This window comes from Garra rufa, chromosome 1 (assembly GCF_049309525.1).
Source record: "Garra rufa chromosome 1, GarRuf1.0, whole genome shotgun sequence".
NCBI lineage: Eukaryota > Metazoa > Chordata > Actinopteri > Cypriniformes > Cyprinidae > Garra > Garra rufa.
The window spans coordinates 30,607,865-30,628,240 of NC_133361.1; the positions used below are offsets into that span (position 1 = coordinate 30,607,865).

Sequence of the window (20,376 nt, forward strand, 5' to 3'; positions counted from 1 at the left end):
TGGCAATCATACACACACGCTCGCTCTTTATTTCAGAAACGCCGACGGTAATCTGAAAACACAGACAAGTAAGCGGAAGTTTAGCGATCTTCAACTGTTCTTTATACAGTTTAAAAGGAGCACTCAATATTAAGTTTAACGAAAACTATGGCGGAAAATGTTCGTTGACGATGACAAGGCGACAATGCTGTCAACAAATGTTAACCGTGACTACATCAACATGCAATTTGCTGACGATAAAAGACGAGACTAAAATGTATTATAGAAACTAAATTATACCAAAATCTTTTTTTTTATTATCATCTATAAAATATTGCAGACTGCTGTACATGTCTCTACTACGTGAGCTTTCATGTGTGCGGGTGCCAGATATAAAGAGTTCAAATCAGAGCTTCTCTGTTAAAAGGATACATTTTCTGCCTAGTGTTTTGCTTATTTTTTGCAATCTGGCAACCATGTGCACAAGCTTTTCATTATGGACTTCACAACTAAGCTGAAGTTTAGCGATCCTCAACTGTTATTTAGAGTTTAAAAGCAGCACTCAAAATTGGGGTTAACAAAAACTATGCCGAAAAATATTCGTTGACGATGACGAGATGACAATAAGGTCAATAAACCATAACTGTGACTACACCAACATGCAACAGCATTAACGATAAAAGACAAAACTAAAATGTATTTTTTTTTTAAATAAACTATACCAAAATCTTTTTATTTTCATTATTGTCGCAAAAAAAAAAAAAAAAAAGGAGACAAAATATTATTGCTGACTGCTGAGTATGCCTCTACAAAGCAAGCTTTCATGTGTGTGGCTGCCAGATATCTAGCATTAAGATATCTTCTCATATCTTCTCTGTTAAAACGACAGATTTTCTGCCCGGTGTTTTAACTTGGGGTGATGGCAAGAAAAAAAAAAAAATCTAATTTGCCTCAATCTTTCAGCATACAAGCGATCTTTACACCATTAATTGCATAAAGTATGCAAGTTTCATACCTTAAAATATCCTCCTCATTTAAAAACAAGCATTTATATAATCAAGCTACAAAAACGGCTTGTTTGGATCTGAGGTGAAAGATCATGTCAGAGGATTGATTGTAATATTTTGTTTTGTAAACGAGGCACAGTGTCATGGAGAGTTCACAAAGAAACATTTGTTGAAAAGATGAAGTAGATCTAACTGCAGCTGCATCACAAACTGTAAGTAAATGGTTTCATAAAGCTTTGCCTGGAAATGACCGTTTTTTTTTTTTTTTTTTTTTTTCATTTTTTCTCACATCCAATAGCGAGGGGGCGGGGCATTGATACTTTTTCCCCATTTAGTGACGTTAGCCAATTATAACAGTGGCCGACTAATGAGAAGCCTTATAGGACACGCCCCTTAAAATCAGGTCTTTTCAGACAGAGGGTTGAATTAATTTTTTTTTTAATATTTTGTATTTTATTTTAACCAGTTTCTTAATGTAGAGAAAGAGAATGCATATAAGTTTTTGATATTCATTTATATATTAAATAGTCTATTGTATAATCAATCAGTACAACTGATGAGGTCAAATAAACCATGTGCATGAGTCCATGATTTGTGCTTATTAATGAAAGTGCAAAGAAATGTAAGAAAGACATGTAAAATGTTTACAGAAATGTAAAAATGCATTTCTCAAATTACAACAATCATTGATTTTAAAATTGAGTAAAAAATGTTCTATCAGTTTAACCATTATACAGCATGACGACAATGTGACAACGTTTTCATCGACTAAAACTAGACTAAAATGCTTAGTCAACAAAAACAGATCAAAGTTGACCAAATATGATCATTAAAAAGTACATCTGACATAGGACTAAAACTAATTTAAAAGACCACTAAAGAAAACTTGTATATGAATGAATGAAATTAAAGATGAAATCATATCAGTAGCCAAAAAAAGTGTTTTGTTTTGCATGGAGCAAGTCATCCAATGGGGGTTGCCATGTTGAAATCACATGACCAGCTTAATGCCATTTTAGCTGGTCAGAAACAATTTTACACAGAATAAAAAATAAATAAAAAAAATAAAAGATAAGTGCATGCATGACATTGGTATATATTTTTTGTATTAATATTGATATTTTTTAATTAGCTTTTACAGTTTCAGATTTCATTTTTTTTCCTGCTTCAGTAATTTCAGTACTTAAACCTTATTTTATCTAATAGATTTGATTTCAGCTTTAATGCGGTTAACAAACGTTTTAGTTTCAATGGATACACTTTACAAAACTGTTACCTTTTTTTTTTTACATTAACCATTTAATGTTAATCAGTTGAATATTTGAGTTTACAGGGCATTAACTAATGCTAACAAATAATGTATAAGTAAATGTTGCAATTGACATTAATTTAGATTTTTTTTAAAAAATGCTTTAGAAGTATTTAGTCTTAGTTCTTGTTAACTAATGTTAACCAGTAAAACATTTTGTAATGTACTAGGATTTTGGTTAACAACCATTCATCCACCTCTCCAAGTTCACCCTTAAAGTTGATCAGTGAAAACACAAAAGCTTGCCATTGTGTTTATTCCAGAACATTTCAGCCCACACAATCAATTAGGCAAGATACACGGCCTAAAATCCAGAAAATGAAGGAGTGGGTTGTCTATGCCAGAAAAACAGCATTCGGCCCCGCCACCACTGGCTGCCGGAGAGGTGTGACAGATCATATTACAAGCAAGGCTAAAATGCTAATGTAATTCCACATGAGCCAGGTTTAAAGAGATCCAATCGACCATTCCTGATACCCAGTGTCGTTGCGTCTAAGAAGATGACGTTCCTCCTCTCATTGTCTCAGTAATTCACCAAAATTGCCACTTAGAGCCGCTCCAAGATGTGCGTTTCATCTCCAAGCTTCCTCTGGTCTCTGCTAGTCAGTTCATTTTTACTTCCTCCAAGAGTGCTAGCACTTCATTAACCTTGCCAGGCTCAAGATAAGAGAGGTAGAGCATCAAAAGCAGCCAGCCAACAGAGAGAAAAGACAGCACAGTCTCCAGCGCACAGCGGCCATCAAACAGACATAAGCACGACCACACACACCCATGCAAAACACTCAATGGGCTCTCTTTAGCATATCAGGACTGCTCGCGAGTCTTTCATTATTAGCACCAGACAGACACACACTTCTGTCAAACGTTAACCCCTAGAATACATTGTGAGTAGGGTGTTATTTTTCAAGTACAATAGCAATATTCAATGGATTTTATTGATAAAATACACATACAGCTTCTACTATGTGTGTGATCCTTTGGCACTGACAACCAAAATAAATACTGTCAGTATAAGATACTTCTTCATAGAATTTGTCCTGAACAAGTACATAAATAACTTACCTTGACAAATCGAGTAGTCCATGAAGTGTATTTATTAATAACACAATTTTACTTTACTTAAATAGTAAGTTAAGTTAATTTATTTAAAACTATTTTAACAAAGTAAAATAAAGTGTTAGTGTGTTAAAATAAAATGGCAAAATAAATTGTTTTACATAAAACAAAATCAAACTAAAATTTAAAATTAATGTAAAATAACATTTTAAGCGTTATACATTTCGTTTTGTGTTATGTAAAACAATTTATTTTGCCATTTTATTTTATCGCACAATAACACTTTATTTTACTTTGTTTAAACAAAATCAAACTAAAACATCTAAAAAAAAAAATTTAACTTTGTATTTAATGTTAAAATAAAATGTTATGCTTTTATGTAAAAATTTTGTCATTGTTATTTTAACAAAATAACAAAACATTGTTCAAATAAAATCTAAATAAAAATAACCAAACATGAGAAAATACGTAAAATAATTTTTCTTCTTTAAAATAGTTAAATTATCATTTGTCATTTTATTTTAACACATTTTAACAATAAAATAGATATTTTATTTTAACAAAATAATTCAGTATCCAGTTATTTTATGATGTTATTTTAATAAAATATCATAAAATAAAATGTTTGTTATTTTATCGTTTTATGATTTAGAACAATGAAAATAAATTGTTATAAAATAACAATGTCAAATAAAATATCCTTTTGTGTTAAAATGTCATTTAATTTAGTTATTTTAATTTAAAATCTCCAAAACAACCATATTATAAAATGCTATTTTGTCATTTTATTTTAATATCATAAAATAAAATATCCTGTTTTGTTAGATGTTATTTTAACAAAATATAAAACGATAATGTTAATGTTATTTTATTTAAATATAAAACAAAGTTTTGTTTTTTTTGGTATTTTAACAAAATAAAAGCATTAAAACAACAAAATGTTTTATGCAACACAAAGTAAAACCTTCAGTGAACCAGTACAATTTAAGGTTTATTGCTTTATTTATTGCACAGTATATTGCTTTTAATTATTATAAACTCAAAGCATAGCAAAGAACAAAACAAAAACAAATGTGTGTCACAGTCAAATAAGTTCAAATTAAAAAAAAAAAAGCCTGAAATGGAAAAAAAACACTTGTTAATAACGAAAACAATGCACAATGAAATGTTACCCATTACAACTAGAAACCACCAGACCTTCAGTTTGTGCCTACCAAATTTATACACCTAAAGCACTGAAGTGTGCGTAAAATTCTCTTACTTCCAACACAGCATGCTCACCATTAATCTCTCCCCTCATTTTCCTATGAAGAGGACAAAATTATTTTTTCTTGGGAGGGAACTGTAAATCCCTGTCTGGGTTCAGTTAAAAGGCTTAAAATGTCACTAAATGACAAATTAGAAGCTTCCTCTAGCGTTTTAAGACGAGATGTTGTGGCATCCGAAAGTTACCTGGAAATGAGGTTAACGTGCAGTGAGCGTTGTGGTTATTAAAAACGTCAAGCGTCTCATTACCCATCACGGATCTCGCCAAGAGATCTCAACAGCAATTCAATTGTATAGCATCAAAGCATTTGTTCGCCGCAAAGTGTCACAGGAAAGAGCGCCCATGCTGAGAATTTCAACTTAATACATTTCAACGCATTCCAGCTGCTTACTGGGAAGCTAAAAATATACATTGAGAAAAATATAAAAAAGCAAGCACCAGGGCCTTATAACAGCCCCACGTCAAAATTTAGACGCCGAACATGTTCTTGCATTTGCCGAACATGCGATACGAGATGTAATGACACTTTTTCTGTTCAGCGCAGCGCTGTGATATCTCTGTCAGGAGTTGTGTGCCAATGCAGGACATCTAGTGAGCCAGCTCAGATTGTGGCTGAAAAGAGACTTTGGCATTTGTGAAGAGTTTCCATATGTATCGCTTCTGTTGTGGGGCCCGTTCCACAAAACCAGGCGAAAGGATAAAGCGGCGAGTCTCTGTGCCAGTGTAAGGAGCAGGAGCTCTCGCGAACATGTAAAGAAGGAAAAGTTGCCTTGCCGCTGAGCAGAGTCGGGCAGAATCCTGCATTGGCGCTGATAACATGCTTGGATTAGGGATGTTTAAGGGAAGGGAAAATTATTCATTTGAGATGGATGAAAAGCTGCACTTGTCAAGTCTCCTAGTCATGCACTTTCCATCTCATTCCCGCTAGCCGGCGTGCATATTTTCCCCTCAATGCAAATGTTCGCACAGTGAAATTGTGAGCACATTACCCCCTCTCTTTAAACACACCAAATGACACACGGACTAAATGAATTTCTCCCTGCGAAAAATTATTTCGGGGTGGGTAATTGGAGTTTACTGTGTGATCAGAAGAACTGCTTTTTATGTACACATTTTCTAAATGTAACCCTCGAATTGGGAGGGTTGTGTAGGGCACAAGTACATCAGGGAAAATTGTAGTTTTTCCCTGATTAGTTTAGTTTAGTTTTCAATGGGGGGGCTGGGATCCACTAGGGGGCCTCAGTACATCACAAAATCCTTTAAAAGACTATTTAAAACACTAAACAAGCTTGATTTTTTTTTTCTTCCGATTTAGAAACCAGAATTCCCATGGTCTTGGAAACTGGGATATGAGGGGAAGTATGATATTTAGACCTGGAAGAGTCATGAAAAAGAACGTCAAGTGATAGGTTTTTTTTCTTATATATATAAAAAATGATTATTTTTCAGTAACACTTCAGGTTCAAATTCATTTTAGTTAATGCATTAATAATGAACAATGTGTTACAGTGTTTATTAATCTCTGTTAACTTAATGAATAAAAATACAACCGTTGATTGTTCATTTCAGCTCAGGTGTATTAAAAAAAAAAAAAAAATACAGATGGAATTTTTTTTTAAATAATTCATTAAATGCTGAAATTAAAGTTAAAATAAACACATCATTTAATTGTTAATTTAGCCAATGCATTAAAATGTCTATATTTTACAATGACACTTACTGCTGGCCCAATTTAAACACATTAAGAATGACCAATATATGAATTCATTTGCTAAAATTGCTGCCTTCAAGCGACTACTGAAAACCCATCTCTTTCGACACTATTTGACTCAAAAAAAAATAAAAAAAACTTCTCTCTTTTCTTGATCTTCCCTTTCTATCCAGTACTTATCTAACAATGCCGATATATGGTATTTTTGAGCACTTCCTAGGTTGACCTGCCTCCTTAGGACGAATCACTTGTTGCATCCCCAATTGTAAGTCGCTTTGGATAAAAGCGTCTGCTAAATGAATAAATGTAAATGTAAAACGGATAACGTTTTACAATTTTAAAAAATCATGTTTCAACTGTGCATTCCAATTCATCTCAAAACTACAGTTGGGTTATTTTGATATGACGTTAAAACTTACAAAAACAACATTTATGCAGAAAAACTCTTCATATGTTAAAGCATTTATTCATCTTTGTTAAAAATACACTCATTATTTATGTCAGCTCAGGTCTATTCAAGATTAACAGATGGAACTTTTGATTTTAATCATGTATTATTAAAAGGCTGAAACTAAAATGTAGTTTAATACAATTTTTTTTTTTTTTTGCCAAATTAATAATTAATTTAAAGTTTTTCAGTAACAGTTACTTCAGGTTAAATTTTAGTTAATACATTATGAACACTATATTTGTTACAGTATTTCTTTATTAACTTAATGAATAAAAACACAAATAATTAAAATTAAAACACTACATTACTTTAGATTTTAAGAATATACTTCAAATTACACTGCAGGTCCAATTTAATTTTGGAGCTAATGCATCAATGATGAACAACATTTGTTACAGTATTTATCTTTGTAAACTAATCCATAAAATTATAACCATTTATTGTACATGTCAGCTCAGGTCTATTAAATATTAACAGATAAAATTAATAATGTATTATTATTTGCTGAAATTAACAGTGAGATTAATAAATCCTATAATTGGTAATTTACCTAATGCTTTAATTGAAAAAAAAGCTACATTAAATCTTATCGTAAAGTGTGTTACTTATTCTACTAATTATGTCAAGCTCTAAAAAAAAAAAAAGATAGATAGACAGATAGTGGTGGGCATAGATTAATTTTTTTAATCTAGATTAATCTCACTGTAATCTTGGAATTAATCTAGATTAAGATGGCTAATTTGAATGTGTGTGCTACCCAAATAATGACTAAAAGTAAGTCTTTGAGAACGGGTTTCTCAACAATTAACTATACAAACTTGTGTAACTAACTATTCCTACACTGCATGTACTTCTGTGTAAAAGGCTGTGCGACGTGCGCGTTGCAGTTAAATACACAGACGTGGATAATGGATAACTGCGTGCATAGTCTTCGGTTAAACTGCGTTGCTTTTAGAAGCGTCAATTCAGTTGTTGCATATAGTTTAATACAAATAGTTTAAGTACATTATAACTCAAATTTGAGATTTTACTGGTGCACAGCAGATTTTCACTGGGGCACGTGCCCCAGTAAAAAGGGTCTAGCAACGCACCTGCCCTGAAGCAAACCCGGCGGCTTCATAGCGGCATCCATGTTAGCATGTCTCGTTTGATGTGGTAATTTCACAGTAGGCATACACAGAGGTTCGAAGACTCGTTCTCGCCCTCTACAGTGCAATTCGGCTAGGTATACATCCACGCTAAACTATCAAGGTGAAATTCATCATAGCTTGCGTAGTATAGACCCAGCTCCCAACCCAACTTTGAGAATAGATTAACGGCGATATTTTTTTTAATCGCCCGGTTAAGAGTCTCAGGTTAACGCCGATAACGCCGTTTGTTAGTTAAATAATTTCAACCTAATCGTAAACGACTAGAAATATCATTGGTATTGAAGTTCAAACAAATGAAGAACATTCAGTTATTATAATCCTACTATGCAATCTATGCTATGCAATCTCTATATGATTTCTGGACTTATGGAATTTAATTTGAAATGTATACAATTATTTTAATATATGTGACCCTGGACCACAAAACCAGTCTTAAGTCGCTGGGGTATATTTGTAGCAATAGCCAAAAATACATTGTATGGGTCAAAATCATTGATTTTTCTTTTATGCCAAAAATCATTAGGAAATTAAGTAAAGTTCATGTCCATGTCGATTTTTTGTAAAATTCATACTATAAATATCAAAATGTAATTTTTGATTAGTAATATGCATTGTTAAGATCCTAATTTGGACAACTTTAAAGGTGATTTTCTCAGTATTTTGATTTTTTTTGCACCCTCAGATTCCAGATTTTCAAATAGTTGTATCTCGGCCAAATATTGTCTGATCCTAACAAAGCATATATCAACAGAAAGCTTATTTATTGAGCTTTCATATGATGTATACATCTCAGTTTTGTAAAATTTAACCTTATGACTGGTTTTGTGGTCCAGGGTAACATATAGCCTATGTGGAGAAAAAAAAAAAAAAAAAAAAAAAAAAAAAAAAAAAAATTTCTGAAATGGAATCTTATTCCAATTCTAGTTATTTCAAGCTCTAAAATAATTTTATTGGGGAAATTGCTATTTGTGAGTTACAAAGTTTAAACTCAATTGCAAATCATTGGTTTTAAAAAGTGTAAAACAAATAAATAAATGAACATTCAGTTATGACCCCAGGACTTATATTATGTAACTTACAATGTATAAAATTCTTTGTATTATTTACATATAATAGGAGTAGCCATATATTCAAAGTTTGATCATGAGCAGCCGTTGAGTCAAAAAGCTTGAGAACCATCGCTCTAGTCTAGACCAAAGCAAGCCATCCAAGCAGGGCCAGCATTTAGAATGCAATTACAAATTCCGACTCTTTCCCGAGGCTGGATGATACACTGAATATATCAGCTCCCCTATACAAATATTATGATCCGTCTGATGAGAGCCAGGGCTCCAGTCTGGATGGCTAATAAATTAGAAGCACGCTTCTCGTTTACTCATCAGAGCTAATGAGGCTGATAAAATTACCTTGAGGATCATAATTACAGGCTAGTGGCAGAAGCGCTAGCACCATATCTGTAACACTCGCGCACACACACGCACCTACAGGAAGAGAACAAACAGCTCAGCGCAGTGGCCGCCGCTGGACAAGCAGAGTTTGACCTTTATAATATACTGTACATCAGATAAGTGTGTAATGTATGCTTTTAATTAAACAATTAAACTGAAAGCTTGCGACTCCACCAGTGTGCATCGCATTAGCGCACTTTCCACCGAAAACACACAGCACACTTCATTTTCAAATCCATTTTGTGTTCGTGACCCGCGCTTAGCAGGCCTTGATCAAGCAAATATGGAAATGGCGTTCAGCAAGCGCGCGCATGCGTGAGGTCAGCGACGGTGCATTGGAGGTTTCGAAATACCAAACAAGTCGAACCCCAGCATCCTTTATCCCTTCAATTTCATCAGACGGCTCATATACATTAAGCACTCGATCAGTAATGGCATCTTTTGATGGACACGGGCGCCGTGGACGCCGCCGCTCACCTCGGAGAATTTCATTTCATCAGCCATTCACAGGACGAATTGTTTTACTTATGAATATTAATGTCCGCCTAATTTGAGGCTGTTGTTAATGCTTGTCGCTAGGAGCTTGGCAAATCAGGTCCCATTCCTGTTAAAACCATGTATTAGACACCCCCCTGACACTAAGCCCTCGCCTTTGATTCTTAATTGCAGGAGTGCGAGCATTTGCAGGAGATGGGGCGCAAAGCTTTAATTAACTCTAATATCACACGTATTCAGTCTCGACTGTCACCCGCATCACGCGTGGCGTTCTGCACCAATATCCTCCTCGGCTCCTCTCAGCTAGAGAAAGATGGTGTTCCAAGTTCATGATCACAATTTCATGCATCTTAAATTGGGGATGGATGGCCTGTAAGCACTGGCATGATATTAAATGTGAGTAAATTATCTTAACGCATTTTACTAAAACCCATATTAAATGATGGCTGTATAAACGGCCGTTTTACAGCACGAGCGATGACAGGGACAACAATTACGGCTTCCGCGGAGCGCGTGGTGTCATTTTAATTTAGAACGACTGGAAGTTTGGGATAAACCGGGCATTTCGGTTATTGTGACCAAATAGGCTTTCGCATTTAACATTTTCAGGGCTTCACGATTCACATGCAAGCATCTGAAATTCAAAAAAAATGTGAGGACTGAGACTAAAACTAAAATAAAGCTCTGAATTACTTTAGGGTACAATAAGAAACTTCATTAAGATTTATTGAAGAACTCATTTTAAAAAGTGAAACATACAATAAATAAGCATCCATTTGTAAGCATCTTTCAGGAGAGCTTTTAAAACTTCTTAAAACAGTTTTTTCCAAACAGTTAAGTCATATTTAAACCACGTAAAATACATCTTTGGACAGACCATGTTTCTTAGATAAGTTAAACGAGGTACACTTTTAATTGAACTAGGTTAGACGACTTAAAAAGAGAATAAAAACCAATAATCCATGCCTCGCCAGCACGCCAGATCCTCTGCCGTCTAATCTCCAGCTTGATTTAGCATTCTCAGGAATATAAAATAAGAAACTGGAGAACTGGGCCTGGGCAAATGCATGTAAGCTCTTAGTGCCCCCTTCAGGTCACTGCAAGCACTGTGTCTTGAAGGCCTCTAGATTTAGCGGTTCAATTATTATTATTATTATTATTTATTTATTTATGGGGGGGGGGGGGGGGGGGGTTGGGGTTAAATTAAGATGCTCTGCAGATTTTTGGATCACAGTCAAGTGGCGTGCTTTAGCAAGCCTTGGGCATCTGTTTGTTTATCTGCTGATATAAGTTATGGTTTATGAACAAGTGAGGGGGTGGAAAGAAAGGAAAATAATAAAAGAAATGTTTTTTTTTTTAACAATAAGTATTCAAACTAGCCTACGCATTTAAAGCAAGGCAAAAGAAACAGAGGAGAAATGTTACAAACTTATGAATAGCAACTGAATAGAACTAATATTAGCTTAATCAAATAAGTGAAAATAAGTGTTTAAACAGAACATTATTTTTCTCCCAAGAACTATTATACTAATCCCACCTTGTTTTAAAACGTCTAAGGTCACCTGGAAAAACTTGGACTTTAATAGGCTTCATTAGTTCACTCCAGCAGGTCTCAAGTTCACTCTCCCATTGAGGCTTTTTTACTTCTCCGTCTAAATAACTTTGAGAAGGACGACTTGCGTTTGTTTTTTAACTTCTGAACACCTGCATCATGAAAAAAAAAAGAAAAAAAGAGAAAAGAAAGTTTAAAATGTGCTCTGCTGCGTCAACCTCACTTTTGAGTATACTTGACAAGAGGAAAAAAAAAAAAAAAAAAAAAGTTCTCACCTAGTCTTTGCATCATCTCATTCAACTGTTGATCTTCTTCCTCCTCCCTTAAAGTGACACATTACATTAACATGTTTATACAACTTTTGCATGCATGTGAAGACGAACCACATTTAAATAAATGGCATTTGACCTTCTTTAAGAGTTACCTTATCCTGTCCTCCTCCAGGCCTTCAACAATGGCGTTCCTGTCATTCACTATTTTCATCAGTCTGTTCAACAGCTCAGTTTCCCGTTTCTTCTCATCCAGAGTCTTGAGATGCTCTAATATCCAAACACACACATTCACACTATTATGTCATTTCAGGTGTTATAAAAAGTGCAAAATGAGACCAAGCAGTCTAAACTAATACTGCGGTTACATTTACCTTTATTTTTTTAAATAAAATAGAATTCATATTTGACATTTTTCAATTTTACTTTGCATCACTTTTCACATGTTGTTAAATCACAATGCGTAGTTATTAAAATAATTACAGGTGATTTGAAGCACGGACATGTCCGAGAATTGCTTTTATGTGTCACAAGAGATCTAAGAATAAGCTTCATTTATAATTGGTGCCAATTACTATAACCAGACTTACCATAGCAACTGAGGAGTAAAGATATACCCCACAAAGAAAAAGCTCTTTATCGTTAATTAAGTTATTTTTAATATCATTTTAATATACATTTAAAAAAAAAATTAAATTACACAAATCAAATTAATTTAACATGATCACTGCAAGAATCTTGGAGCCAACTCATTTTACAGACATTGTTCACTTCCCTTTAAACAACCAGTCTATTTCTAATGGGGGGAAAAGCCAAGAGACTTTTTACCTGGTTTATTAATCAATCTCCTGAGCTCTCCTTCTACTCCAGGCTGCTGCTCCTCTAGATCTTGTGTTCTTGCTCTGAAAAAGATTGAGACTGCTGTAAGGACCAGTTTAAAGAGACAGTTCACCCAAAGATGAACATTACCCCATGATTTCTTCACCCTCAAGCCATCCTATGTGTATATAACTTTTTAGATGAATACAATCAGAGTTATAATAAAAATAAAATAAACGTCCTGGCTCTTCCCAGCTTTATAATGGCACTGAATGGCTGTTAAGATAAACAGCATCCATCGTAAAAAGTACTACACACAGCTCTGAGTGGGTTATTAAAGGCCTTTCTGAAGCTTATTGATGCGTTTAAGAAAAATATCCATATTTAAAATTGTACAAAACATAATTTCTAGCTTCCGTTAACTGTTGTATGCACATTGACGAGAGCGGTGTTCCAGCGGATGCCGTAGGCATAGAGTAAGCTCCGGTGAGAATGCTAGTTTCACAAGAACCAAGTTTTATTTACAGCAAAAGAAAACCCAAGAGGAGACTGGTTATCTCGAAAATCCTCCGACATTTTTCTTCACAAATCCTAATTTTGTACTTCTAATTTGTGACTTTGCGTTTTTTGCTCTCTCCACTGCACTGTGTTTGTCACCGCGTTTGCCTAGGTCTTATGTCTTCTGCTGGAATGTCCCCCTCTTGTGACCGTGCATATGACAGTTAGCGGAAGCTAGAGATTACAGTTTATAGTTTTAAATATGGATTTTTTTTTTGTTTACAGAAAAACAAGGCTCCAAAACACCTTTATTACCCCCTGGAGTCATGTGGAGTACTTTAATGGATTGACACTATTTTGCTTTAAAATCTCAAAAGCCATTCACTGCCATCATAATCTTGGAAAATCCAGCAATTGGCTTGTGGGTGAGTAAATCATGGGATAGTTTTCATTTGGGTAAACTATACCTTTAAGAGTGAACATCTAGGTACAGTTGAGGTCAAAAGTTTACATCCCCTTACAGAGTCTGCAAAATGTTAATTTTGTCAAAATAAAAGGGGTCATACAAAATGCATTTTTTTTTTAGTACTGAGCTGAATATGATAGTTTACATAAGATGTTGACATAGAATATAAATTGAATTTATAAAAATAACCTCGTTCAAAAGTTTACATCTTAATACTGTGTTGGTACCTGAACAATCCTCCACAGATTTTTTTTTTTTTGTTAGTCAAAGTTGTTCATGGGTCCTGTGTTTGTCCTGAACAGTTAAAGTGCCCACTGCTCATCAGTAAATTCCTTTAGGTCCCACAAATTCTTCGGTTTTCCAGCATTTGTGTATTTGAACCCTTTCCAACACTGACTGTATGACTTTGAGATTCATCTTTTCACACAGAGGACAACTGAGGGACTCATATACAACGATTACAGAAGGTTCAAATGCTCACTGATGCTTCAGAAGGAAAAACATGCATTAAGAGCTGAGGGGTGAAAACTTTTGAACTAAATGGAGGTGTACATTTCTTATTTTTTCTATATATATATTTTTTTTCCATTTAGTACTGCCCTTCAGAAGCAACAGAAGATTTGTTTCCCAGAAGACAAAATAAGTTAACTTTACCCTGATCTTCAAATTCAAAAAGTTTTCACCCCCGGCTTAATGCATTGTTTTTCCTTCTGTAGCATCAGTGAGCATTTAAACCTTCTGTAATAGTTGCATACGAGTCCCTCAGTTGTCCTCAATGTGAAAAGATGGATCTCAAAATCACAGTCATTGCTGGACAGGGTTCAAATGCACAAAAACGTTGGAATTTGCAGGACCTGAACGATTTTTCAGAAGAACAGCAGGCAGGTTAACTGTTCAGGACAAACAAGGGATTTATGAACAACTATAACTAAAAAAAAAAAAAAAAAAAAAAAAAAAAAAAAAAAAAAAAAAAAAGTAAAAGCTGTTTATCATTCAGGTAACACAGTATTAGGAATCAAGGGGATATAAACTTTTGAACAGGGTCATTTATATAAAAATCAACTTAATTTCTCTTATGGACTACATGTAAAATATCTTTTTCAGGTCAGCACTAAATAAACAAGCATTTTGTATGATCCCTCTTATTTTGGTAAAACAATTAACATTTTGCAGATTCTAAAGGGGGATGTAAACTTTTGACCTGAACTACACAGGAGTTATTTTCCTTCTTTATGCATTTTCCAAAAATAGCACCTGGACAATAGAGAGAAATAGTAGTTGCTGAATATGGGGATCACTTACATGTACATCAACTCTGACTCCCTCCGTATGTAGCTTTGTTTTTTCCGAATCAGGTTGAACCATTCCACCATCAAGGGATCCATCAGAAGGTCCCCATGACCCTCTGTAAAACAGTCCAATGTCACTAAAGACACCAAGGTCCTAACTGCACCGCTCACATCCAACCACATAAGAGACACTCCACCTCGAGCAACAATTTAAAGTGCTCTGGAGACAGGCATCCTCAAATACTCACCTTCAACTTCTATTTGAGCTATGATTGAATTCTATTTGTCTCCTAATAGAGCACTGTAATGCGGTCTAAAAAGCATGTTTTCCATTGACATTGCCTTGAGGTGGTACAAAAAAAACATAAGTACAATCATACGCGCACACACCCAAACTTAATTTGATCAAGCGGTGGTTTCGGCTTTGGTGGGACCGAGACGCAGTCAGGTTCTGTGAAATCCCACCGGCTGCTAGCAGCAGGACAGGTGACTGGAGCAGCGAGGCTGGAGATGATATTACTGTGCCATGGTGACCTTGAAAAGAGCCAATCAAGTGCCCTTGCCCCATTCAGCTAGCAGCCTCTCATTGCAGCCCACCGCCTCTTCTCCATTTCCATCCCAGCATCCCTCAGGAGGAGAGGGAGCTTCCCCTGCGCCTCGCCTCATTTGGCCCTGGCAGCTAGAATCGAGAGCCCTTTATTGGCCACAGCCTTCCCCTAAAGGCTACATCGGAATTCCGACTCCCAGGTGGACGGGCTCAGCTAACAGGTTTGGAATGAGTGCACGACTCGCAGAACTCAATGAACCACACACACATACAGGGCTGATACATGCCATCTAAAACACAACAAATGGATCTCAAATTGCACCAAAAGGAGCATCTGATGTCCCAACAAGCTTATTTTTTTATCCTAAACAACCTTGAGAAAAAACTTCAAGACCTTCAAAATTCAATTCAGATTTCAACTTAGAGAAACACAAAATGCTACTATTACATTAACTACAACTCAAACCTTCTTCATAATTGCGAAGCCTCCACTCCAACTCCACCCCTTCATTCTCCAGATCGTTCAGCTTGTTCTCAATGTCATGCAACTCTTTTGAAATCTGATCTGGTGTGATGTTGTAAGGCTTTATCTGAAAAGACAAATATTGTAATTTAAATCCATAGGTAGGAGTTCTGTAATTTAGAAAAGGATAGTATATAATTTTCGCAGTAACTTACAGTAAGCAACCGTGTTTCACGCAGAAAGCCATTTGTAGGTGAAATATTTCCTTTGTCATAACCTAAAAAGATAAAACACTGCCATTTAGTGTACATGAAAAGCTAAAGGCTAAACATGGACATGAAATATGCAAAAGAGGTTCCAAATAAATAGTGAACAATTAAGTCACAAATTCAACAGCAAAGCTTAAGGGTTAGTTCACCCAAAAATGAAAATTCTGTCATTAATTACTCACCTTTTTGTCATTTCAAAACCATAAGACCTTCATTCATCTTCAGAAATCAATGTAAGATATTTTAGAAGAAATTCGCAAGCTTTCTGACCCTGCATAGACAGCAGCAGTGTCCTGCAGAGTTTAGCTCCAACTTCTCAATACACCTGTCTGGAAGTTTCTAGCACACCTAGTAAGATCTTGATTAGCTAGTTCAGGTGTCTAACTGGGACTGAGTTTGGGCACCACTGATTTTAACAATGTCCTTAATACCTTTCTGGGCCTTGAATATGGCAGTCGTGTTGCCGTTTATGCAGTGCAGGATCAGAAAGCTCTCGAATTTTATATGAAAAAAAAATCTTGATTTGTTACAAAGATAAACAAAAGTCTTACAGGTTTGGAATGACTTGAGGGGAAGTAATTGACAATTTTCATTTTTGGGTGAACTATCCCTTTGAGCAGAATGTCCAAGTAAAAGTGATTTACTAACTACAAATAAAAATAAAACAAAAGAAAAACAGAAACTAAAATAGCAAAATAATAATAGTATAAACGTTACTAAAAGAAACTCGTTTAAATAATCAACTATTTTTTATTAAACCTCAAAGTAGTAATATTTGCATAAATTGAGCATACTTGACGTCGCCGACCCGCGGCAAGGTTGTTTTGGAGATGACGGTTTGTGACAAGACTGAGAGGGCATGACACACGAGGACAAGGAACAGTCACGATTAGAACCTGTTGACAGAACGGTATGCTATAAATGCAAATCTTATGATATAACTAAAGATCAGTGTTTATTTCATTGACATCATTTTCTTCATAATTTGTTATTTTTTTCACTGATGAAAAAACTAAGACTCATTTTGAATGACAAAAACTGATGAAAATCCATTGACATTTCTGTCAACCAATAAAAACAAGATGAAAAATATAGGGGAGGGACGATTTTAGAAAAGATTCATTCAGAAAGAATCTGCTGCGTGGTTAAGAGGTTAGATGCGTACATTCCAACTGTAATAGCCTATTGATCTATCCGGCAGCACATAAGCTAGCATACATTTGCTGTACGTCTCAAAACATTAAAAAGTGTCAATATCTGAGAGTAAGAGAAGAGCAGACATATGAATAAATTTGACAACGCAAAAGAGAACTCAATTCGGTCCAGTTTTCTGAGCGCAGACACCGAAGCAGCGCCTCACACGAGTACCCTTTTGCATTGTATGAACGAAGAAAAACACAAAATGATATCGAATTGTCCCTTTTTGAGGAGTATTCTCATAAACACACTCTTGGGTACGTCTTAGGTAAACAAACAGTTGGGAGAATATCAGACATGTATCATTACATTGCATCTGTGCATTCGGTTTTAAAGGGACAGCAGCCTAATTTAGTTGCTATTGTCTGTGGCATTGATGTTAATGAAGCAGCATAAGACAGGCAAAATCACTGACTGCTCTTGACTGAATCACTTTAGGACCCCTAACAAAGATGAATATCCTTATTAGAAGTGGTTTCATTTCATTTTAATATAAAGGCATGTTTTGCGTCACAGCAGTTAAATCTGTCTATCAAGATAAAACCTTTATATCAAAACTATATGACTTCGGATATGCCTAATAAATGCATTACACTTTAAATCCATTAGATTTTAGCCTAAATCTTATATTTAGTTGACTAAAACAATTCAGTTGACTAAAAAAAGGACTAAAACCAAATGGCATTTTATTCAAAAAACTATGACTAAGTCTAAATCAAAAATTGTCAAATTGAACACTGCTGAAGATTTGGCAGGGACTTACCTTGGCCAGCACAGGTCTCTCCCAAACATGTGACACCAGGACTAAATGGCTGGATAGGGGCAGAGGAACCTGGTGGTGTACATGGTCCATTTTGAACTGGGGGGTTGAGGAAAAAAAAGGGGGGGGGGGAGACTTCAGATAATGCTCAATTAACATCTGGGTCAGAAAGCTCTTAGATTTCATCAAAAATATCTTCATTTGTGCACCGAAGAGGAACGGTCTTACAGTTTTGGAATGACATGAGGGTGAGTAATTAATGACAATTTTTCATTTTTGAACTACTGCTTTAATTGTGATGAGACCAGCTTACCACAGGTACCCTGCTGTTGCTCCCTTCTGGTTTTCGGCTCAACGTTGATGGAGCAACAAGAGTTGTTCGACATGGAGGCTAGAGCATCATGGGCTGTCAAACAATAGTCACTTTCGGTTTTTCCACAAGTCAAAGGGACGTCCTTGGCATTATCAGGAGATCTGTCAAAAGCAAAACACTCTTAATACACTGAAAACATTGAATTACTGAAATGGCATTTTGTTGCAAAACCGTATAATCTAGGTTAGATTTACAACTTTAAAAGACGCAAAGGTATCATTTAAAACCAACCAGTAAGCAGACCCTCACCTCATATACAGCAGATGCAAACAAAGCTAAAAGAACAATCATCTGAGGAACTCAAAGTAAGAGCATAGCGTTTCGGAGGGGGTTGGTTTAGGCGCAGCACTCCTTGGGACTGTTGAGGATTGGGGAAAGAGCGAGCGGACTCACTCTGAGGCAGTCAAACACTATGGGGGAGACAGGAGGCATCCGCCGGCTAGAGGATGGATACATGAAAGGCCCCACTGTCAGTACTCCAGCTCTGAAGTGTCATTGCAGCTCACACCCGAGTGACTCTGCCTGCTTCCCCTCGTGTGGATTAGAAAGCATTAGGGATAACTAGGCTGATCGAACTTACTTGAATCTTGGTCCATTTGGAGCTGCCTTTGGCTTTGATCTCCAGTCAGTTGGGGCTTCGCAGCTCTGAACATCTTTGGCTAAAGCAGAGAGAAGCAAAGAAAATTATGGCAAACAAAAGCCGCACAATAGCAAATTATGCCATTTGAAGCCATGCTGTCAAACAGAAAGGATAAAAATACTACAGGGTAGAAATCAGTCTTAAGATTCAATCTTATTCCTGTGGGCTACATGAAAAAAAACAATGGATGCTGGCTTGTGGCTTAATTTAACTTCTTTCTCGTCTCCTACTTACTGCGTATGTTTATGGTAATAGTTCTCATGTGACCTTTAGAAACCATTTTATAAAAAGAACACAATCCATACAAGCAAAGGTCATCTGCAAGTGAATACCACCTTTGGCAGCAGAAAGCAGCAGGGATGTAGGTCTGCTGCGTTCCTTGCTGATGGCACTAAGGTAGAGGGATTCTTTGGTGTTCATGCCGCTACTGCTGATGGCAGGGCTGGCTGAAGCGGCCTGATACGAGCTCCTTCCTGCTGCATCACGTCCGTGTAACTCCTGCCTCTGGCTAGAAACTTCAGCAGAAGTGCATCTGATTTTTAGCCTGGGAGAGACGTTAACAAATGTCACTTACATTCAGCATTTTACATATGAACAGTAAGAAATCTTGAAACCAAAGCACCAATTTACAGTTTCAAGGTAGGTTTTTGGATTGTAAGACTTGTTTTGTTTTTTTGTTTATTCAAAAGAAGTCTCTTCTGCTCACCAAGTCTGCATTTATTTGATCCAAAATACAGCAAAAACAAAATTGAAGTATTTTTACCATTTAAAATAACCGTTTTCTATTTGAATACATTTTAAAATGTAAATTGTTCCTGTAATTTTAAATCTGAATTTTTAGCATTATTACTCCAGTCACACAATCCTTCAGAAATCAGTGTAATATTCTGATTTGCTGCCCAAAAAAACTATTATTATTAGTATTATTATTATTAATTAGTGTGTTGAAAACAGCAGAGTAGAATTTTTTCAGGTGTCTTTGATGAATAGAAAGTTAAGAACACCATTTATCTGAAATAGAAAGCTTTTGTAACATTATAAATGTACATAAAGCACCTAACGGTTTTAAATATTGACAGCAATAATAAAATTGTTTTTTAAACAGCAAATTAGAATGATTTCTGAAAGATCATGTGACACTGAAGACTGGAGTAATGATACTGAAAATTTAGCTTTGAATACAGGAATAAATAACATTTTAAAATACATTCAAAAAGAAAAGTTATTTTAAATAGTAAAAATATTTCACATTACTGCTTCTACTGTATTTTGGATCAAATAAATGTAGGCTTGGTGAGCAGAAGTAGTTTTTTTTTGTTTGTTTTTTTTACGGTCCAAAAACTTTTGACTGGTAGTGTAG

At 35.4% G+C, this 20,376-nt stretch overlaps 1 protein-coding gene across 1 annotated transcript in view; it reads right to left on the reverse strand.

Moving 5' to 3' along the window:
* Positions 1–11,329: 11,329 nt before the first annotated feature.
* LOC141300939 (uncharacterized) overlaps positions 11,330–20,376 on the reverse strand; it is a 19,187-nt gene continuing 10,140 nt past the window's right edge. Inside the window, exons 2-13 of the mRNA XM_073831246.1 lie at positions 19,352–19,560; positions 18,957–19,035; positions 18,317–18,477; positions 18,007–18,102; positions 16,841–16,942; positions 15,993–16,054; positions 15,781–15,904; positions 14,781–14,883; positions 12,524–12,597; positions 11,851–11,965; positions 11,702–11,748; positions 11,330–11,578 (exon numbers count right to left, since the gene is read on the reverse strand). Of these exons, the coding sequence (XP_073687347.1) occupies positions 11,493–11,578; positions 11,702–11,748; positions 11,851–11,965; positions 12,524–12,597; positions 14,781–14,883; positions 15,781–15,904; positions 15,993–16,054; positions 16,841–16,942; positions 18,007–18,102; positions 18,317–18,477; positions 18,957–19,035; positions 19,352–19,560 (1,258 nt within the window). The 3' untranslated portion in view covers positions 11,330–11,492. The remainder of the gene's footprint in view (positions 11,579–11,701; positions 11,749–11,850; positions 11,966–12,523; positions 12,598–14,780; positions 14,884–15,780; positions 15,905–15,992; positions 16,055–16,840; positions 16,943–18,006; positions 18,103–18,316; positions 18,478–18,956; positions 19,036–19,351; positions 19,561–20,376) is intronic.